Source organism: Entelurus aequoreus, linkage group LG01, assembly GCF_033978785.1.
Source record: "Entelurus aequoreus isolate RoL-2023_Sb linkage group LG01, RoL_Eaeq_v1.1, whole genome shotgun sequence".
Lineage (NCBI taxonomy): Eukaryota > Metazoa > Chordata > Actinopteri > Syngnathiformes > Syngnathidae > Entelurus > Entelurus aequoreus.
In genome coordinates this window covers 73062222-73087064 of record NC_084731.1, presented here as the reverse complement: position 1 = coordinate 73087064, position 24843 = coordinate 73062222, and the positions used below count along the sequence as shown (strand labels likewise).

The following is a 24843-nucleotide window of genomic DNA, read 5'->3' as shown; positions in this document are numbered from 1 at the left end:
GGTGATATCAGAGCGATACCCAATACCAATGTGGGATGAGGACACCCTGGTGTAGTTGTGAAGAAGTGAAATAGACAATCTTATCATAATCAATAAGTGTATTGATACTTACTTGTGAAGAAGTGAAATAGACAATCTTATCATAATCAATAAGTGTATTGATCCTTACTGGATGCCAAAGGAGATGAGGGACACGCCCACCACCAGGAGGTCCAGCAGGTTGAAGTAGTTGCGACAGAAAGCTCCTTCATGAAAGAACGCTCCAAATGCTGTCATCTGTCACAAAGTACAATTATACTAATATCATTTTATTGTCATTATTACAGTGTACAGGTTCAAAGAACAACGAAATGGGAGCAGATCCCCTAAGGTGCATACACAATAATTTAGTAATATAAATAGTAAAAAAAGATAAAAAAAGAAGATATGTATCTATATATATGTATATATTCACACACATGCATATATCCATACATATGCATATATACTGTATACATATACACATATAACATTATTGCACATTATAGTCCGAAAAAATTAAAAAGACATGACACATGAGGACATGACGGACACATTGTGCTCACTCAGAGCCTGTTTAATGCTACTATGGCTCTTTGGTAAAAACGTTTTTTTAGTCTATTTGTGCCCGCTTTTAGCACCCTATAGCGTCTGCCCGAGGGTAGCAGTTCTAGGTGGCAGTGCCCGGGGTGGGATGGGTCTTTCAGGATGCTCTGTGCGTTCCTGAGACAGCGGGCGCTGTACAGATCAGCCATGGAGGGGAGGGGGCATCCGATGATCTTCTGGGCAGACTTTACGACCCTCAGGAGCGCCGTTCTCTCTGCGGTCGTGCAGCTGCTGAACCATTTTATATAATAATACTACAAGTTATCTCTTTTAATATAATAATATTACAAGTTATTTATTTTAATATAATATTATTACAATATTACAATATTAAAATGTATGTATTTTAATGTAATAACATTACAAGTTAACTATTTAATATAATAATATTACAAGTTATGTATTTTAATATAATAACATTACAAGTTATGTATTTTAATATAATAATATTACAAGTTATCTATTTTAATATAATAATATTAGAAGTTATGTATTTTAATATAATAATATTACAAATTATCTATTTTTATATAATAACATTACAAGTTATGTATTTTAATATAATAATATTAGTTTAGTTTAGTTTTAGTTTATTATAATTTCTTCGGTCAATGGTCAACAAAATAAACAATCAGTTTTACATAAACAAACGGTTGTACATTCATAAACAAACAGTTGTACATTCATAAACAAACAGTTTTACATTCATAAATTAAAAATGTTTCAGACCGAAAGGGTTTAGGCTGAAGTTGAACACTTATTGCGCCTAACCCTATAAACAAAGTCAAATACAAGATGAACTTCCAAAAAATATGAAATTTTCTTTTCACAACATATTATAAATACACATTGTACACAACATAAATACTGTTCAATTATATATACAGGAAAGGCATGTGAAATATCCTTGTACACATGTTAAACCTTTGCACCAATTATATACTATATACAAACAATTATACTTCCATTATTATTTATGTCCCACATTTAGTTTTTAATTAACATTGATCATAGTATTAACTACTGTGTTGATTCAAGAGTGATGTATTTTTCCAAGACATTGGTCTTAAAGATTTTTTAAAATGTTTGAATGGAAATGGAACATTTTAAGGAATCATCCAAGCTGTTCCACAGTTGAACCCCCCTGACAGAAACACATCTACCTTTTAAGATTGTTCTTGTTTGCTTTCTGAAAGACAGCTGAACCTCTGAGGTCATAGGGACTCTCCCTAGGTTTGAACCTCTTCTGTAGACAACCAGGCAGCATGTGGTTATGAGCTTTGTACGTCACAATAGCAGTGTTGAGGTCAACAAGATCGTGCAGTTTTAATGTTTTTAATTTAATAAAGAGAGCATTGGTATGGTCATGATAATCCGCATAATTTACAATTCTAATGGCTTTCTTTTGAAGTAAGAACATAGAGTTGATGTTTGATTTGTAATTAATACCCCAGATTTCAACGCAATAATTAAGATATGGGAGTACGAAATAATTATATAACATGTTAAGAGCCTTTTGATTTACAGAGTTTTTAATTTGATGTAACATAGCAATAATTTTTGCCATCTTTGTCTTGAGTATATTTATGTACAGTTTCCAATTTAATTTATCATCTATATAGATTCCCAAAAATGTTGTTGAATACACCCTTTCTATCTCCATATCATCAATTCTTATATGACACTGTATGTTATTTTTCGTATTTCCAAAAATTATATATTTTGTTTTATTTAGGTTGATTGATAGTTTATTGGCATCATCAGCATAATATAATAATATTACAAGTTATGTATTTTAATATAATAATATTACAAGTCCATTCATCAATTTTCTACCGCTTGTTCCCTTCGGGGTCGCGTGGGGTCACTGGAGCCCATCTCAGCTGCATTCAGGCGGAAGGCGGGGTAGACCCTGGACAAGGAAGGCAGGGTACACCCTGGACAAGGAAGGCAGGCGGGGTACACCCTGGACAAGGAAGGCGGTGTACACCCTGGACAAGGAAGGCGGAGTACACCCTGGACAAGTCACCAGCTCATCACAGGGCCAACACAGATAGACAACATTCACACACTAGGACCAATTAAGTGTTGCCAATCAACCTATCCCCAGGTGCATGTCTTTGGAGGTAGGAGGGGCCTATCCCCAGGTACATGTCTTTGAAGGTGGGAGGGGCCTATCCCCAGGTGCATGTCTTTGGAGGTGGGAGGGGTCTATCTCCAGGTGCATGTCTTTGGAGGTCGGAGGAGCCTATCTCCAGGTGTAGGTCTTTGGAGGTGGGAGGGGCCTATCTACAGGTGCATGTCTTTGGAGGTGGGAGGGGACTATCCCCAGTTACATGTCTTTGGAGGTGGGAGGGGCCTATCCCCAGGTGCATGTCTTTGGAGGTGGGAGGAGCCTACCTCCTGGTGCATGTCTTTGGAAGTGGGAGGGGCCTATCTCCAGGTGCATGTCTTTGGAGGTGGGAGGGGCCTATCCCCAGGTGTATGTCTTTGGAGGTGGGAGGGGCCTATCCCCAGGTGCATGTCTTTGGAGGTAGGAGGAAGCCGGAGTAGAACCCACGCAGTCACGGGGAGAACATGCAAACTCCACACAGAAAGAACCCAGGACGACCGTGCTGCCCAATATTACAAGTTGTCTGTTTTAATATAATAATACTACAAGTTGTCTGTTTTAATATAATAATATTACAAGTGATCTATTTTTAAAATAATAATATTACAATATATCTGTTTGAATATAATAATTTTACAAGTTATTTATTTTAATATATTAACATTACAAGTTATGTATTTTGATATAATAATATTACAAGTTATCTATTTTAATATAATAATATTACAAGTCCATCCATCCATTTTCTACCGCTTGTCCCATTCGGGGTCGCGGGAGCCCCTCTCAGCTGTATTCGGGCGGGAGGCGGGGTACACCCTGGACAAGGAAGGTGGGATAGACCCTGGACAAGGAAGGCGGGGTACACCCTGGACAAGGAAGGCGGGGTAGACCCTGGACAAGGAAGGCGGGGTACACCCTGGACAAGGAAGGCGGTGTACACCCTGGACAAGGAAGGCGGGTACACCCTGGACAAGTCACCACCTCATCACAGGGCCAACACAGATGGACAACATTCACACACTAGAACCAATTATGTGTTGCCAATCAACCTATCTCCAGGTACATGTCTTTGGAGGTGGGAGGGGCCTATCCCCGTTGCATGTCCTTGGAGGTGGGAGGTGCCTATCCCCAGGTGCATGTCTTTGGAGGTGGGAGGAAGCCGGAGTAGAACCCACGCAGTCACGGGGAGAACATGCAAACTCCACACAGAAAGATCCCGAGCCCGGGATTGAACTCAGGACCACCGTGCTGCCCAATATTACAAGTTGTCTGTTTTAACATAATAATATTACAATATATCTGTTTGAATATAATAATTTTTCAAGTTATTTATTTTAATATAATAATATTACTAGTTATTTATTTTAATATAATATTATAAGTTATGTGTTTCAATAAAATAATATTACACGTTATCTATTTTAAGATCATAACATTGCAAGTTATCTATTCTAATATAATATTATTACAAGTTATGTATTTTAATATAATAATATGACAAGTTACCTATTTTAATATAATAATATTACAAGTTATGTATTTTAATATAATAATATTACAAGTTATCTATTTTAATATAACATACATACAGGGACAAGCGGTAGGAAATGGATGGATGGATACATACATACACACACATATACACATATACATATACATATATATACACTACCGTTCAAAAGTTTGGGGTCACATTGAAATGTCCTTATTTTTGAAGGAAAAGCACTGTACTTTTCAATGAAGATAACTTTAAACTAGTCTTAACTTTAAAGAAATACACTCTATACATTGCTAATGTAGTAAATGACTATTCTAGCTGCAAATGTCTGGTTTTTGGTGCAATATCTACATAGGTGTATAGAGGCCCATTTCCAGCAACTATCACTCCAGGGTTCTAATGGTACAATGTGTTTGCTCATTGGCTCAGAAGGCTAATTGGTGATTAGAAAACCCTTGTGCAATCATGTTCACACATCTGAAAACTGTTTAGCTCGTTACAGAAGCTACAAAACTGACCTTCCTTTGAGCAGATTGAGTTTCTGGAGCATCACATTTGTGGGGTCAATTAAACGCTCAAAATGGCCAGAAAAAGAGAACTTTCATCTGAAACTCGACAGTCTATTCTTGTTCTTAGAAATGAAGGCTATTCCACAAAATTGTTTGGGTGACCCCAAACTTTTGAACGGTAGTGTATATACACATATATGCAGTACATACATATACACATATATATACATACTTATACATAAAAATATTATATACGTAAATATTATAAATATATATATCCATCAGGTCTCTGTCAGTCGTAACGACTATGCAAACTGCGGCAGTCCAGAGGTCAAGTTTAAACTCAGCGACAAAGCCTGCTGTGGCTGATGAGTCCGATACGGGCCTGGGGCTGCGCTGGTCCTTGCGGCTCGGACGGTGTCCCTGAATTCTGCCGAGGTGGGCTCTTTGATGTTAAACTGGAAGAAGGGTCCTGATGGTGTGGGTATCCCTCTACAAGGGGGCAGATCTTCTTCTCTCCTACTGTCGCTGTATGGGTTACTGAGGTGCTGATTGATCTCCTCTTCAGAACAGACAAGGGTCCCGCTCCGCTTCTGCCCCAGCAGCTGTTTAGTAAATACAAAAGGATTTGCTATGAAGGCAGTGCGCTTGCGCGCCCTCTCTCTGCCCCTTCTCCTATGCCCCTAAGCACGACGGAGAGAGATGAGCTTCTGCTTCAGGATGTGCATGAGCTCTGACAGGGCTGGTCTTTCCTCCTCACTCGCCCTCTTGTGCTGCTGTTTTAAGGCGATCTTGGTCTCCTGCCGGTTTGGCCTGGTGATGTTCTGAGCCTTGGGTTGTTGAATGCCGAATCTCTCAGCACCCATGCTGATGATCAGCGTACTCATCAGCTACAGTCGCCAATCAACTTCCCCTCTGCATGCTGCTTCAAAGGTAGCATCAACATCCTCGTCAAACTGTCGCCATTCAGATTCCTTGTTTGCAGCAGGCCATAAGACCCGGTGCTGTTCAGATGGTTTGCCGGGTGAAGCATGTTGAGCTTGGCGGTTCTGGACACTGTGGGGTGACTCCGGTTCCTGCTCCTCCTCCGTCTCACCAGGGTTAGTACTAGGCCCGGGCTCTGTGCATTGCTCAGCTTGTTTTCTCCTTATGCAGCCCATTCTGGTCTGGTGGATCCTCAGGCCTCTCAGGTTCTTACAGACCTTGCCACAAAAACAGGTATATATATATATATATATATATATATATATATATATATATATATATATATATATATATATATATATATATATATATATATATATATATATATATATATATATATTAGGGCTGCAACAACTAATCGATTAAATCGATTAAAATCGATTATAAAAATAGTTGGCGATTAATTTAGTCATCGATTAGTTGGATCTATGCTATGCGCTGAGGCTACGTTTATTTTTTTTATTTTTTTTTAACCTTTATTTATAAACTGCAACATTTACAAACAGCTGAGAAACAATAATCAAAATAATAGGGGTGTAACGGTACGTGTATTTGTATCGAACCGTTTCGGTACGGGGGTTTTGGTTCGGTGCGGAGGTGTACCGAACGAGTTTCCACACGGACATATTAAGTAGCGTACTGCACGTTGTGTAAACAATACTCAAAATGCCAGACATCTGAGGCATTTAAGAAACTACGCCCTGTCCGGTGAAAAGAGGACGTATGGTCAGTCTATCGTAGCCCGTTAGCTGCTAGCATGCTAGCAAAAGAGGACATGTCCGGTGAAACCGATCACTGCTAGCATGCTAGCAGCGATCGGGCTACTACCTGACCATACGTCCTCTTTTCACCGGACATGTCCTCTTTTGCGGGGCGGTGTTTCTTAAATGCCTCAAATGCCCGGCATTTTGAGTTAGGGTTGCGTGTATTTTCAATGTACGTTCAGGGTTAAGAAGGTTAAAAACAAAACAAATTGTGCACGCAGCAGCATTCGTGAGGGAGGAGGAGAGACAGAGAGAGCGAGAGAGTTGTGATAAACGTGCATGCGTCGTCAGGCTCTGCTTTTTATCGATAGATTTATCAGATTCAATTTTTTATTATCTATAGCAGTGGTGTCAATAGTGTGCATTTTTGTAACATTTTCCATGTTTTATTTGGCAAGTTGAAAGAACATGGCACCAGTATGCTGTTTTTTTTCAATAAAATACTGGAAAGGATAGAAATGTAGTTTGTCTCTTTTATCCGATTATTAATTGATTAATCGAAGTAATAATCAACAGATTAATCGATTATCAAATTAATCGTTAGTTGCAGCCCTAATATATATATACAGTATATATATTCAAAACCCAAAAGCAGTGAAGTTGTCACGTTGTGTAAATGGTAAATAAAAAGAGAATACAATGATTTGCAAATCCACAGGTTTGGCCGCATGACCCCAGTCTCCCCAGGGACAACCCCAGAAAAGCCCGCACCCAGGCATGACATCGGGTTTGAAGGACGGTGTGGTAGAGTGCGAGGGCAGGCCCGGGCCGACACACGACAAGCCAACCAACAAAAACAAAGCCAAAAAGTAATCTAGCCCCGACAACCACCTCCCGCATGTGCTGCCACAAACCACACTAGCGGCACCCCATTGCACCGGACCCAGCAGCCACCAGTGCACCACAAACCACACTAGCACCAGACCCAGCAGCCACCGGTTCACCACAAATCACACTAGCGCCACCCCCTTTGCACCAGACCCAACAGCCACCGGTACACCACAAACCACACTAGTGCCACCCCCTTGCATCGGACCCAGCAACCACCGGTGCACCACAAATCCCACTAGCACCGCCCCTTTGCACCGGACTCAGCAGCCACCAGTGCACCACAAACCACACTAGCACCAGACCCAGCAGCCACCGGTTCACCACAAACCACACTAGCGCCACCCCTTTGCACCGGACCCAGCAGCCACCAGTGCATCACGAACCACACTAGCACCACCCATTTGCACAGGACCCAACAGCCACCAGTGCACCACAAACCACACTAGCACCAGTCCTTTGCACCAGATCCAGCAGCCACCAGTGCACCACAAACCACACTAGCGCCACTCCTTTGCAACGGACCCAGCCGCCACTGGTGCACCACAAACACCCGACAACCAGCACCATCCATCAAATCAAAACCACTGAAAAACCATGACTGACAACCACAGGCTGACAAAACCATGGAGACCAAGCAGCACCAGTCAGCCACCGTGTTTACCTTCAACAACAACACGCACGCACACACACATACGCACACGCGTGCACGCCCACACGCACACACACACACACACACACACACACACACACACACACACACACACACACACACACACACACACACACACACACACACACACACACACACACACACACACACACACACACACACACACGCACACACACACACACACACACACACACACACACACACACATATATAGACACACACAAAGACACAAATACACAGACACACACACACAGAAACACACACACTTACACTTGTAGTTTACCTTCAAGACGATCTCCACAGTAAAGATGGCGGTGAAGGCATAGTCCAAATAACCCAGGACCTGCAACAAACAATTGGTCACCATGGCAACATGTCCAGCGAACACACACACGGAAATATCAACAACACCCTTCAATAAAACTAACACACAAGTTATTGACATTAGAAATGTATGTATATGTATTTATTAGTACAATACAGTTCAATATTAATAGTAGTATTTTAACAGATAATACTTCTATGGATGTATTTATATGTATGTATCTGTTAAAATACTACTATTAATATTGAACTGTATTGTACTAACAAATACATATAAATACACCCATAGAAGTATTATCTGTTAAAATACTACTATTAATATTGAACTGTATTGTACTAAAAAATACATATAAATACACCCATAGAAGTATTTATGTTAAAATACTACTATTGATATTGAACTGTATTGTACTAATAAATACATATAAATACACCCATAGAAGTATTTATGTTAAAATACTACTATTAATATTGAACAGTATTGTACTAATAAATACATATAAATACATTCATAGAAGTATTATCTGATATAATACTACTATTAATATTGAACTGTATTGTACTAATACATACATATAAATACACCCATAGAAGTATTTATTTTAAAATACTACTATTAATATTGAACAGTATTGTACTAATAAATACACCCAAAGAAGTATTATCTGTTAAAATACTACTATTAATATTGAACTGTATTGTACTAATAAATACATATAAATACACCCATAGAAGTGTTTATGTTAAAATGATGGATGGATAATACTATTAATATTGAACTGTATTGTACTAACTGGACAAGCGGTAGAAAATGGATGGGATTGATGTATTGTACTAATATTGAAATAGTGATGTCTGCATAAAATAAATATAAATAAAAGTACAGTATTACGAGCAGAGAAAGTACGTGTGGGGTAATAGTGATGAGTACAGTAAGAACATATAAATATGCGTACAGTATTACAAGCAGAGAAAGTATGTATAGGGTAATAGTGATGTGTACAGTTAATAAATATGAATATACAGTAAGTAAATATGAATATGCGTACAGTATTACGAGCAGAGAAAGTACGTATGGGGTAATAGTGATGTGTACAGTAAGTAAATATAAATATGCATACAGTATTACGAGCAGAGAAAGTACGTATGGGGTAATAGTGACGTGTACAGTAAATACATCTGAATATACAGTAAGTAAATATGAATATGCGTACAGTATTATGAGCAGAGAAAGTGCGTATGGGGTAATAGTGATGAGTACAGTAAGTACATATGAATATGCATACAGTATTACGAGCAGAGAAAGTACGTATGGGGTAATAGTGATGTGTACAGTAACTAAATACTGTATAAATATGCGTACAGTATTACGAGCAGAGAAAGTACGTATGGGGTAATAGTGATGTGTACAGTAAAAAATATGAATATACAGTAAGTAAATATAAATATGCGTACAGTATTACGAGCAGAGAAAGTACATATGGGGTAATAGTGATGTGTACAGTAAGTAAATATAAATATGTGTACAGTATTACGAGCAGAGATAGTACATATGGGGTAATAGTGAAGTGTACAATAAGTAAATATAAATATGCGTACAGTATTACGAGCAGAGAAAGTATGTATGGGGTAATAGTGATGGGTACAGTAAGTAAATATGCGTACAGTGTTACGAGCAGATAAAGTATGTATGGGGTAATGGGTGACGTGTACAGTAAGTAAATATGAATATACAGTAAATATAAATATGCATACAGTATTACGAGCAGAGAAAGTACATTTGGGGTAATAGTGATGTGTACAGTAAGTAAATATAAATATGCGTACAGTATTACGAGCAGAGAAAGTACGTATAAGGTAATAGTGATGTGTACAGTAAATAAACATGCGTACAGTATTACGAGCAGAGAAAGTGCGTATGGGGTAATAGTGATGTGTACAGTAAATATGAATATGCGTACAGTATTACGAGCAGAGAAAGTGTGTATGGGGTAATAGTGATGTGTACAGTAAGTAAATATGAATATGGGTACAGTATTACGAGCAGAGAAAGTACATATGGGGTAATAGTGATGTGTACAGTAAATAAATATGCGTACAGTATTACGAGCAGAGAAAGTACGTATCGGGTCCTCAGCAGCCAGAGAAACAGAACTCAGCATGATGAAGACCAAGATGAGGTTGGTGAAGATCTGGTGGTTGATCAGCTGGTGACATCTCACTCGCAACCTGCCTCAACAAAATCATATATCACTATTATTATTATTATTTTTATTATTATTATCATCACATCTTATTTTGATATTATTATTATTTCATCAGATCTTAATAATATATTTCAATTTTTTCACCCTATCTTATATTATTATTATTTCATCATATCTTATTAGTAACTTATTATTTCATGACATCCTATAATAAGTACTGTATATTATTTCATCCTATCTTATTATTAGTATATATTTACTTCATCATATCTTTTTATTACATTATTTAATCAAATCTTATTATTATATTATTATTATTTAATCATATTTTATTATAATAATATCATTATTATTTAATCTTATCTTATTATTATATTATTATTTTAATCACATCCTATTATTATATTATTATTTTAATCACATCTTATTATTATATTATTATTTAATCATATCATATTATATTATTTAATCATATTTTATTATATTATTCAATCATATATTATATTATTTAATGATATATTATATTATTTAATGATATCTTATATTATTTAATCATATTTTGTATTATTATTTAATCATATCTTATTTTAGATTTTTATATCTTATTATTAGTATATTATTACTTCATCATATCTTATTATTATACTATTTAATCATATCTTATTATATTATTGTTTTTTAATCATAATTCATTGTAATTGTATCATTATTATTAAGTGTTATATTATAATTATATTATTATTTAATCATATCTTATTATACTATGATTATTTAATCATAACTTACTATAATATTATCATTTGACTATATCTTATATTATTATTTCATTGTATCTTATTTTTATATTATTTAATCATATCCCATTATTACATGATTGTTTAATCAGAACTTATTGTTATAGTATTATTATTTATTCATAGCTTATAATAATAAGATATGATTAAATAATATAATAATAATAGTATTTCATCGTATCCTAACATTATATTACTAATATAACCATATAATAATCAAAATCATATTTTATAATTATATAATTATTTAATCATATCTTATATTATTATTATTTCATCTATTATTATTATTTCATCATATCTTATTCATATATTATTATTTTGTCAAATCGTATTATATTATTACTATTGTTTAGTAAAATCTTTGTATTTTATCTTATTAGCATATTATTATATATTATTATTACATTCATATCTTTATTATTACAAATATTGTTTGCTACTTTGCAGTAAAACATTAGGTATATATATATATATATATATATATATATATATATATATATATATATATATATATATATATATATATATATATATATATATATATATATATATATACACACAAGAAAAGGTAAGGACATTTAATACAAGGTAAGACAAAGTAAAAATTAAGTAAAAGGTGAAAAAAGGTTAGAAAAAGTAAGAATAGGGAAAGAGGTAAGAAACGGTCAGAAAAAGTAAGAAAAGGTAAGAGAATCTAAGAAAACGTAAAAGGTAAGACAAAATAAAAATTAAGAAAGGTTAAGAAAAGGTAAAAAAGGTAAGAAAATATATCATAGAAAGAGGTAAGAAAAGGTAAAGAGTAAAAAGATGTGTAAGATAAGGAAAGATAAGGTGAGAAATGGTAAAACGGTAAGAAAAGGTGAAAAGGTAGAAAAGATAAAAAGGTAAGAAAGGGTAAAAACGTAGAAAATATATAAATGTAAGAAAAGGGCAAAGAGTAAAACAAGGTCAAAAGGTAAGAAAAGGTAAAAAAGTAGAAAATATAAAAAGGTAAGAAAAGGTAAAAAGTTCAGAAAAATTACAAATGTAAGAAAAGGTAAAAATGTGAGAATGTAAGAAAAGGTAAAAAGATGAGAATGTAAAAAAAGGTAAACAATTGAGAATGTAAGAAAAGGTAAAAAGGTGGGAATGTAAGACAAGTTAAAAAGGTAAGACAAGGTCCAAAGGTAAGTAAAGGTAAAAAGGTAAGAAAAGGCAAAAAGGTAAAAACATGTAAAAAGGTGAGTATGTAAGAAGAAGTAAAAAGGTTAAAAAAAGGTCAAAATGTAAGAAAAAGGTAAAAACATGAAAAAATGGTCAAAAGATAAGAAAAGGTCAAAAGGTAAGACAAGTTTAAAGGGTAAGAAAAGGTAACAAAATGTAAGAAAAGGGGAGAATGTAAAAAGGTAAAACATGGTCAAAAGGTAAGAACATGTAAGAAAAGGTAAGGAAATGTCAAAAGGTAAGAAAAGGTGAAAACATAGAAAAGATAAAAAGGTAGGAAAAGTTTAAAATGTAGAAAATATAAAAAAGGTAAGAAAGGGTAAAAAGTTAAGAAAATGTCAAAAGTAAGAAAAGGTCAAAAGGTAAGAACATGTAAAAACAGTAAAAACCCATATTCAGTTGAATATGCTACAAAGACAACATATTTGATGTTCAAACTGATACACATTTTTTTTGTTGCAAATATTCATTAACTTTAGAATTTGATGCCAGCAACACGTGACAAAGAAGTTGGGAAAGGTGGCAATAAATACTGATAAAGTTGAGAAATGCTCATCAAACACTTATTTGGAACATCCCACAGGTGAACAGGCAAATTGGGAACAGGTGGGTGCCATGATTGGGTATAAAAGTAGATTCCATGAAATGCTCAGTCATTCACAAACAAGGATGGGGCGAGGGTCACCACTTTGTCAACAAATGCGTGAGCAAATTGTTGAACAGTTTAAGAAAAACCTTTCTCAACCAGCTATTGCAAGGAATTTAGGGATTTCACCATCTACGGTCCGTAATATCATCAAAGGGTTCAGAGAATCAGGAGAAATCACTGCACGTAAGCAGCTAAGCCCATGACCTTCGATCCCTCAGGCTGTACTGCATCAACAAGCGACATCAGTGTGTAAAAGATATCACCACATGGGCTCAGGAACACTTCAGAAACCCACTGTCAGTAACTACAGTTGGTCGCTACATCTGTAAGTGCAAGTTAAAACTCTCCTATTCAAGGCGAAAACCGTTTATCAACAACACCCAGAAACGCCGTCGGCTTCGCTGGGCCTGAGCTCATCTAAGATGGACTGATACAAAGTGGAAAAGTGTTCTGTGGTCTGACGAGTCCACATTTCAAATTGTTTTTGGAAACTGTGGACGTCGTGTCCTCCGGACCAAAGAGGAAAAGAACCATCCGGATTGTTATAGGCGCAAAGTTGAAAAGCCAGCATCTGTGATGGTATGGGGGTGTATTAGTGCCCAAGACATGGGTAACTTACACATCTGTGAAGGCGCCATTAATGCTGAAAGGTACATACAGGTTTTGGAGCAACATATGTTGCCATCCAAGCAACGTTACCATGGACGCCCCTGCTTATTTCAGCAAGACAATACCAAGCCACGTGTTACATCAACGTGGCTTCATAGTAAAAGAGTGCGGGTACTAGACTGGCCTGCCTGTAGTCCAGACCTGTCTCCCATTGAAAATGTGTGGCGCATTATGAAGCCTAAAATACCACAACAGAGACCCCCGGACTGTTAAACAACTTAAGCTGTACATCAAGCAAGAATGGGAAAGAATTCCACCTGAGAAGCTTAAAAAATGTGTCTCCTCAGTTCCCAAACGTTTACTGAGTGTTGTTAAAAGGAAAGGCCATGTAACACAGTGGTGAACATACCCTTTCCCAACTACTTTGGCAAGTGTTGCAGCCATGAAATTCTAAGTTAATTATTATTTGCTAAAAAAAAAAAAAAGTTTATGAGTTTGAACATCAGATATCTTGTCTTTGTAGTGCATTCAATTGAATATGGGTTAAAAAGGATTTGCAAATCATTGCATTCCGTTTATATTTACATCTAACACAATTTCCCAACTCACATGGAAACAGGGTTTGTAAGAGGTGAAAAGGTAAGAAAAGGCAAAAAGGTGAGATTGTAAGAAAAAGTAAAACGGTGAGAATGAAAGAAAAGTTAAAAAGGTAAGAAAAGTTAAAAAGCAAAAAGAAAAGGTAAACAGGTGAGAATGTAAGAAGAGGTAAAAAGCTAAGAAAATGTAAGAAAAGGTAAAAAGGTGACAATATAAGAAGAAGTAAAAAGCTAAGAAAAGGTAAAAAGGTGAGAATGTAAGAAAAGGTAAAAATGTGAGAATGTAAGAAATGTTAAAAAGGTAAGAAAAGGTAAAAAGTGAGAATGTAAGAAGAAGTAAAAAGGTAAGAAAAGGTTAAAAGGTAAGAAAAGGTCAAAAGGTGAGAATGTAAGAAAAGGGGTTTGGTGGTATCGGGGGTGTATATTGTAGCGTCCCGGAAGAGTTAGTGCTGCAAAGGGTTCAGGGCATTTGTTCTGTTGTGTTTATGTTGTGTTACGGTGCGGATGTTCTCCCGAAATGTGTTTGTCATTCTTGTTTGGTGTGGGTTCACAGTGTGGCCACCCTCAGTGTGACCTGTATGGCTGTTGATCAAGTAAGCCTTGCATTCACTTGTTCACTTGCATTCACTAATTAATTCACTTGCAAAAGCCGCATATATTATGTGACTGGGCCGGCACGCTGTTTGTATGGAGGAAAAGCGGACGTGACGACAGGTTGTAGAGGACGTTAAAGGCAGTGCCTTTAAGGCACGCCCCCAATAATGTTGTCCAGGTGGAAATCGGGAGAAATTCGGGAGAATGGTTGCCCCGGGAGATTTTCGGGAGGGGCACTGAAATTCAGGAGTCTCCCGGGAAAATCGGGAGGTTGAAACCGATACCGATAATTTCTGATATTACATTTTAAAGCGCTTATTGGACGATATTATCGGACATCTCTAGTAAAAAGGTCAGAAAAGGTAAGAAAAGTAAAAAAATTGAGAATGTAAAAAGAGGTAAAAAGGTAAGAAAAGGTAAAAGGTAAAAAAGGTAAGAAGATGAGAATGTAAGAAAAAGTAAGAAGAGGAAAAATAGATAAGAAAAGGTAAAAAGTTGAGAATGTAAGAAGAGGTAAAAAAAGGTCAGAAAAGGAAAGAAAAGTCAAAAAGGTAAGAAAAGGCAAAAAGTTGAGGATGTAAGAATAGAATAGAATAGAATAGAATAGAATAGAATAGAATAGAAAGTACTTTATTGATCCCTAGGGGAAATTCAGCAAGAAAAGGTAAGACAAGTCAAAAAGGTAAGAACATGTAGAAAACAGACGGGTTGGTGCTGCTGAAGATGAAGAAGGCGCTGCCGTCTGGGATGGGCGGAGTCTTCTCCTTGATGGCGAGCTCAGACAGCCTTTTAGGGAGTGGCCCCACTGGGACTTGTGGGAGCTCGACTGGAAACATCACAACACATCATCATCTGGATTGCATGAGAGATCTTTATGAACACTTATTATTATTAATATATTAACTGATGAGTCAGCATTAACATAACAATTGATGAGTCAACACTATAATAAACTGAAGAATCAGCATTAAATACCAACTGATGAGTCAGCATTAATGTAATAACTGATGAATCAGCATTATAATAATAACAACTGATGAGTCAGCATTAATATAATAACGGATGAATCAGCATTATTATAATAACTGATGAGTCAGCATTATTATAATAACTGATGAGTCAGCATTAATGTAATAACTGAAGAGTCAGCATTATTATAATAACTGATGAATCAGCATTAATGTAATAACTGATGAGTCAGCATTATTATAATAACTGATGAGTAAGCATTAATATAATAACTGATGAGTCATCATTCATGTAATAACTGATGAATCAGCATTTTTATAATAACTGATGAGTCAGCATTATTATCATAACTGATGAGTCAGCATTAATATATATACTGATGAGTTAGCATTAATATAATAACTGATGAGTCAGCATTAATGTAATAACTGATGAGTCATCATTTTTATAATAACTGATGAGTCAGCATTTATATCTTTACTGATGAGTCAGCAATATTATAATAACTGATGAGTCAGCATTAATATAATAACTGATGAGTCAGCATTACTAGCTTAACTGCTGAGTCAACATTAGTTAGACTTAGACTTAGACTTCCTTTTTATTGTCATTCAAATTTGAACTTTTCAGTACAGATAAGAACGAAATTTCGTTATATAAGCTCATGGTAGTGCAGGATAAAAAAGCAATAAGGTGTATATATAAATAAATAAATAAGTTACTGTACAGATAAATATATTGCACTTTTTCACATGCGTCCACGTTTATGGATGTTTGTTATATTGTCTTTTTTATTCCAGCGAGTTAATCCGTTTTGGGGGGAGTTGAGGGGATAATTTAATTATGATGCGTTCAAGAGTCAAACGGCCTGAGGGAAGAAGCTGTTACAGAACCTGGAGGTTCTGCTTCGGAGGCTGCGGAACCTCTTTCTAGAGTCCAGCAGTGAAAACAGTCCTTGGTGAGGGTGGGAGGAGTCTTTGCAGATTTCCTGAGCCCTGGTCAGGCAGCGGCTTTTTGCGATCTCCTGGATAGGAGGAAGAGGAGTCCTGATCATCTTTTCCGCCGTCCTCACCACTCTCTGCAGAGACTTCCAGTCTGAGGCACTGCAGGCTCCAGTCCAGACAGAGATGCTGTTGGCCAGTAGGCTCTCTATAGTGCCTCTGTAGAATGTGGTGAGAATGGGGGGCAGGAGCTGTGCTCTTTTCATCCGACGCAAAAAGTGCATGCGCTGCTGAGCTCTTTTTACAAGAGCTCTAGTGTGTAGGGATCAGATTATATTGTCAGTTATCTGCACCCCCAGGAACTTGGTGCTGCTTACTATCTCCACCGCTGTGCCGTTGATGAAGAGTGGAGCGTGGCTGGGCTGGTGCTTCCTGAAGTCAACGATGATCTCCTTGGTCTTGTCGACATTCAGGACCAGGTTGTTGGTTCTGCACCAGTCAACCAGATGTTTCACCTCCTCCCTGTAGTCCATGTCGTTGTTGTCACGGATGAGGCCCACTACTGTCGTGTCGTCCGAATACTTCACAATGTGGTTGGTAGCGGACTTAGCACAGCAGTCATGAGTCATCAACGTGAACAGCAGTGGATTCAGGACGCAGCCCTGGGGGGAGCCGGTGCTCAGGGAGATGGCACTGGAGATGTTGTTGCCCACTTTCACAAATTGGGGTCTGTCTGTGAGGAAGTCAAGCAGCCAGGTGCATAGTGGGGTACTTAATCACCAACATCCGCACGTGTGTGTCCTTTCCTTCCAGATGTTCTAAGCTCAGGCGGAGTGCAGAGGAGATGGCGTCCTCTGTGGAGCGGTTAGGGCGATAAGCAAACTGGTATGGGTCGAATGTGGGGGAAAGTCTGGAGACAATATATTCCTTTACCAGCCTCTCGAAGCACTTCATTATGATGGGGGTGAGTGCAACGGGGCGGTAATCATTGAGGGAGGAGATTGTGGGGTTTTTTTGGCACTGGAATGATTGTGGCCGTCTTAAAACATGATGGTACCACAGCCTGGGTCAGCGAGATGTTGAAGATGTCTGTGAGAACCCCAGCCAGCTGGTCTGCACATCCCTTAAAGGCCTACTGAAATTAATTTTTATTTATTTAAACGGGGATAGCAGATCCATTCTATGTGTCATACTTGATCATTTCGCGATATTGCCATATTTTTGCTGAAAGGATTTAGTAGAGAACATTGACGATAAAGTTCGCAACTTTTGGTCGCTGATAAAAAAAGCCTTGCCTGTACCGGAAGTAGCGTGACGTCGCAGGTTGAAAGGCTCCTCACATTTCCCCATTGTTTACATCAGCAGCGAGAGCGATTCGGACAGAGAAAGCGACGATTACCCCATTAATTTGAGCGAGGATGAAAGATTCGTGGATGAGGAACGTGAGAGTGAAGGACTAGAGTGCAGTGCAGGACGTATCTTTTTTCGCTCTGACCGTAACTTAGGTACAAGGCCTGATTGGATTCCACACTTTCTCCTTTTTCTATTGTGGATCACGGATTTGTATTTTAAACCACCTCGGATACTATATCCTCTTGAAAATGACAGTGGAGAACGCGAAATGGACATTCACAGTGACTTTTATCTCCACAACAATACATCGGCGAATCACTTTAGCTACGGAGCTAACGTGATAGCATCGGGCTTAACAGATAGAAACAAAAGAAATAAACCCCTGACTGGAAGGATAGACAGAAAATCAACAATACTATTAAACCATGGACATGTAACTACACGGTTAATGCTTTCCAGCCTGGCGAAGCATAACAATGCTGTTGCTAATGACGCCATTGAAGCTAACTTAGCTACGGGACCTCACAGAGCTATGCTAAAAACATTAGCTATCCACCTACGCCAGCCAGCCTTCATCTGCTCATCAACACCCGTGCTCACCTGCGTTCCAGCGATCGACGGAGCGCCGAAGGACTTCACCCGATCATCGATGCGGTCTGCGGCTAGCGTCGGATAGCGCGTCTGCTATCCAAGTCAAAGTCCTCCTGGTTGTGTTGCTGCAGCCAGCCGCTAATACACCGATCCCACCTACAGCTTTCTTCTTTGCAGTCTTCATTGTTCATTAAACAAATTGCAAAAGATTCACCAACACAGATGTCCAGAATACTGTGGAATTTTGCGATGAAAACAGAGCTTTTTGTATTGGATACAATGGTGTCCGAATACTTCCGTTTCAACGATTGACGTCACACGCATACGTCATCATACATAGACGTTTTCAACCGGAAGTTTTGCGGGAAATTTAAAATTGCACTTTATAAGTTAACCCGGCCATATTGGCATGTGTTGCAATGTTAAGATTTCATCATTGATATATAAACTATCAGACTGCGTGGTCGGTAGTAGTGGGTTTCAGTAGGCCTTTAAGCACCTTGCCCGGAATGTCAACAGGTCCCGGTGCTTTCCGGGGGTTCACTCTCCTCAGGGTTTTCTAGACATCCGCTATGTCCAGGTTGAGCGGCTGCTCATCAGGGCGAGGGATGGATTTTCTCGCCGGAGTGGTGTTAAGTGCCTCAAACCTTGCAAAGTAGTTGTTAAGGTCATCTAGGAAGCTGATACTGTTGTCACAGGGACGGGGGGCAGCTTTATAGTCCGTGATGACCTGTATGCCCTGCCACATTCGTCTAGTGTTTGTGGGGTTCTCGAATAAGTCCTGCACTTTCTGACTGTGAGCACGCGTTGCAACCTTAATGGCACGGTTCAGGTTAGCTCTGGCGGTTTTTAATCCCACCATGTCGCCAGACTTGAAAGCCTTGTTCCGAGCCTTCAGCATTGCACGTACCTCACTGTTCATCCAGGGTTTCTCGTTGGCCCTTGTGGGGATGTTCTTGATCACACTGACATCCTCCATGCACTTCTGAATGTATGCGGACGCAGATTCTGCATACTCCTCCACACATTTGTGGTGATTTTCGGTGGCGGCTGCCTTGAACATGTCCCAGTCTGTGGTTTCGAAGCAGTCTTGTAATGCTGACATTGCTCCCTCTGGCCAGGTCCTCACCTGCTTCACTGTAGCTTGCTTCCTGATCAGCAGGGGCTTGTATGCAGGAATTAGCATCACAGATAGATGGTCTGAGGAGCCGAGGTGGGGGCGTTTGTTTAATATTACTTATACACCAAGTCCAATCTGCTTCCACCCCTGGTTGCAAAATTCCCATATTGATGGAAATGAGGGAACACTGTTTTCATGTTAGCTTGATTAAAATCCCCTGCCACGATGAAAACTCCCTCTGGATGTGTAGTTTGCAGTTCATTGATGGAGCAGTACAAAGCATTCAAAGCTTCTTTGGTGTTAGCACTGGGAGGAATGTACACTGCTGTGAAGATCATAGCACTGAATTCCCGGGGTAAATAAAATGGCCTGCATTTTATAGTTAATAGTTCAACATCAGGAGAGCAGTGACGTGATACTATCTTCCCATTATTGCACCAGTTATTATTGACGTATATGCAAACACCACCGCCTCAGGATTTACCGGTGAGAGTGCTGCTCCTGTCCGACCGAAACATAGTTAGCCCCTCGGTGCTAACTGCCTCGTCCGGAACGGATGATTTCAACCACGTTTCTGTTAGAAATATGGCGCAACAGTCTCTCATCTCGCGTCTTGCATTTAAATCCAGCTTCAGGTAGTCCAGTTTGTTCTCCAGGGAGCGGACGTTTGAAAGCAGGATGGAAGGAAGCGGCATTCTGTGAGGATTAGCCTTTAGCTTTGTTGTTAGCCCCGCTCGGCATCCCCGCTTCTGCTTCTGATCACACCGCTTACGTGTCTTCCGTTGACGGTCCCCGCTGGTACTAGCCACCGCTGCTTCACAGGCCGCTGGATGTAGCCGTCGTAGAATTCCCATGCTAGCGAGGAGGTCCAACATACACGCATCTTTCAGTCCAAAACGGCCCGATCTATCCACATCCAGAATTGGCTGGCGGTCGTATGTGACCACGGAGTGTCCACGCTGTAAGCCAGCCATGAAATTTAAAGAATTTTCCGGTATTTTTGCCAAAATGTTCAATTTCTACCGTGAGCGTCTGCAAGCCGCAGCCCGTCAGGGCGCCGGCATCTTACAGTTATTAGTATAATAACTGATGAGTAAGCATTAATATAATAACTGATGAGTCAGTAATAATATCATAACTGATGAGTGAGCGTTATTATAATAACTGATGAGTCAGCATTATTATAATAACTGATGAGTCAGCATTAATATCATAACTGATGAGTTAGCATTATTATAATAACTGATGAGTCAGCATTAATATCCTAACTGATGAGTCAGCATTATTATAATAACTGATGAGTCAGCATTAATATCATAACTGATGAGTTAGCATTATTATAATAACTGATGAGTAAGCATTAATATAATAACTGATGAGTCAGTATTAATATCATAACTGATGAGTGAGCGTTATTATAATAACTGATGAGTCAGCATTATTATAATAACTGATGAGTCAGCATTAATATCATAACTGATGAGTTAGCATTATTATAATAACTGACGAGTCAGCATTAATATCCTAACTGATGAGTCAGCATTAATATAATAACTGAAGAGTCAGCATTAATATCACAACTGATGAGTCAGCATGAACATCATAACTGATGAGTCAGCATCAATATAATAACTGATGAGTCACCATTATTATAATAACTGATGAGTCAGCATTACTATAATAACTGATGAGTCAGCATTAATATCCTAACTGATGAGTCAGCATTAATATAATAACTGAAGAGTCAGCATTAATATCACAACTGATGAGTCAGCATGAACATCACAACTGATGAGTCAGCATTAATATAATAACTGATGAGTCAGCATTATTATAATAACTGATGAGTCAGCATTACTATAATAACTGATGAGTCAGAATTAATATCATAACTGATGAGTCAGCATTATTATAATAACTAATGAGTCAGCATTACTATAATAACTGATGAGTCAGCATTAATATCATAACTGATGAGTCAACATAATTATAATAACTGATGAGTCAGCATTAATATCATAACTGATGAGTCAGCATTAATATCATAACTGATGAGTCAACATAATTATAATAACTGATGAGTCAGCATTAATATCATAACTGATGAGTCGACTGTAAACAAGAGAGTTGCAACATGAGATGAGTAACAACATTTGAAGGTAGATAACCATGACTCATCATAATTCAAATGTAGCTCCACCAGAAGGTTGCCTACAGCCGCAGCAGTTCATGTGGATGGTTGTTAGTGGACCAGGTATCTGATAGTAGGTTGGAAACATTCATGTTTAATTACCCTACCATGTTTGGGACGGCGTGGCGAAGTTGGTAGAGTGGCTGTGCCAGCAATCGGAGTGTTGCTGGTTACTGGGGTTCATTTCCCACCTTCTACCTTCCTAGTCACGTCCGTTGTGTCCTTGGGCAAGACACTTCACCCTTTGCCTCTGATGGCTGCTGGTTAGCGCCTTGCATGGCAGCTCCCGCCATCAGTGTGTGAATGTGTGTGTGAATGGGTAAATGTGGAAATACTGCCAAAGCGCTTTGAGTACCTTGAAGGTAGAAAAGCGCTATACAAGTATAACCCATTTATCATTTATTTATGTAATAGCTCATGTTGATATCACGGATCAGACCAGTATCATCATGTCATGCTACATGTTTGATGATGGTATTTGACACAAGAAATATCATCACAGAAACTATACTGTAATATCTCATATTAACATCACTGCTCAGTCCAGTATCATGTGTGATATCATGTGCGATAAAAGCAGTCCTGCAGCATGTTTACTTGTGTGTGATATCATGTGCAATACAAGCAGTCCTGCAGAGTGTATACTTGTGTGTGATATCATGTGCGATACAAGCAGTCCTGCAGAGTGTTTACTTGTGTGTGATATCATGTGCGATACAAGCAGTCCTGCAGAGTGTTTACTTGTGTGTGATATCATGTACGATACAAACAGTCCTGCAGCGTGTTTACTTGTGAGATATTTTGTGCAATACAAGCGGAGTGTTTACTTGTGTGAGATATCATGTGTGATACAAGCAGTCCAGCATGATATGGCATCTGACCAATATAGTCCACTCCAATATCAGTATTATATCAGAAGTGAACAAGTTGTATCAGACACACTAAAACAACTTTAAAATGTGACAAGCAGCACAAATGAGACATAAATGTGACGCCATGTTGTTAATGATGAACTAGAACTAGATTATTTTGACACAGCCAATACATGTGATTCTTTTTGTGGGAAAGTTGTTGTTTACCTGAAGACTTGAAGGCAGAACCAACTTCTTTGTCCTCCTCCACTGACACCTACAACACACATTATGTCATACACTCATTATGTCATACACTCATTATGTCATACATTAAGTCTTATGTCATACACTCATTATGTTATACACTCATTGTCATACACTCATGTCATAAACTCATGACACCTACAACACACATTATGTCATACACTCATGACACCTACAACACACATTATGTCATACACTCATGACACCTACAACACACATTATGTCATACACTCATTATGTCATAGATTCATGACACCTACAACACACATTATGTCATACACTCAGTATGTCATACACTCATTATGTCATACATTATGTCATACACTCATGACACCTACAACACACATTGTCATACACTCATTATGTCATACACTCATTATGTCATACATTATGTCTTGTGTCATACACTCATTATGTCATACACTCATTGTCATACATTATGTCATACACTCATGTCATAAACTCATGACACCTACAACACACATTATGTCATACACTCATTATGTCATACACTCATTATGTAATGCATTATGTCATACACTCATGTCACCTACAACACACATTATGTCATACACTCATTATGTCATAGATTCATGACACCTACAACACACATTATGTCATACACTCATTATGTCACACTCATTATGTCATACATTATGTCATACACTCATGACACCTACAACACACATTGTCATACACTCATGACACCTACAACACACATTAGGTCATACACTCATGACACCTACAACACACATTATGTCATACACTCATTATGTCATACACGCATGACACCTACAACACACATTATGTCATACATTCATTATGTCATACATTATGTCATACACTCATGACACCTACAACACACATTATGTCATACACTCATTATGTCATAGATTCATGACACCTACAACACACATTATGTCATACACTCATTATGTCCTACACTCATTATGTCATACACTCATGACACCTACAACACACATTATACCATACACTCATTATGTCATACATTCATTATGTCATACTCATGACACCTACAACACACATTATGTCATACACTCATTATGTCATACACTCATGACATCTCCAACACACATTATGTTATACACTCATTATGTTCTACACTAATGACACCTACAACACACATTATGTCATACACTCATTATGTCATACATTATGTCATACACTCATGACAACTACAATACACATTACATCATACACTCATTATGTCATACACTCATTATGTCATACACCCATGACACCTACAACACCCATTATGTCATACAGTCATTGTCATACATTATGTCATACACTCATTATGTCATACATTATGTCATACACTCATGACACCTACAACACACATTATGTCATACACTCATTGTCATACATTATGTCATACACTCATTATGCCATACATTAGGTCATACACTCATGACACCTACAACACACATTATGTCATACAATCATTATGTCATACATTATGTCATACATTCACTATGTCATACATTATGTCATAAACTCATGACACCTACAACACACATTGTCATACATTATGTCATGCATTATGTCCTACACTCATGACACCTAC

At 37.9% G+C, this 24843-nt stretch overlaps 1 protein-coding gene across 2 annotated transcripts in view; it reads right to left on the bottom strand.

The window, feature by feature from the left end:
* The window catches only part of LOC133656886 (voltage-dependent L-type calcium channel subunit alpha-1D-like), a 205076-nt gene that overhangs the window by 84062 nt on the left and 96171 nt on the right, over nucleotides 1-24843 (bottom strand). For both annotated transcript variants that reach the window (XM_062057746.1, XM_062057752.1), the window contains exons 17-21: nucleotides 23217-23265; nucleotides 15678-15798; nucleotides 10417-10546; nucleotides 8277-8336; nucleotides 170-276 (exon numbers count right to left, since the gene is read on the bottom strand). In XM_062057746.1, coding sequence (XP_061913730.1) covers nucleotides 170-276; nucleotides 8277-8336; nucleotides 10417-10546; nucleotides 15678-15798; nucleotides 23217-23265 — 467 coding nt within the window. The remainder of the gene's footprint in view (nucleotides 1-169; nucleotides 277-8276; nucleotides 8337-10416; nucleotides 10547-15677; nucleotides 15799-23216; nucleotides 23266-24843) is intronic.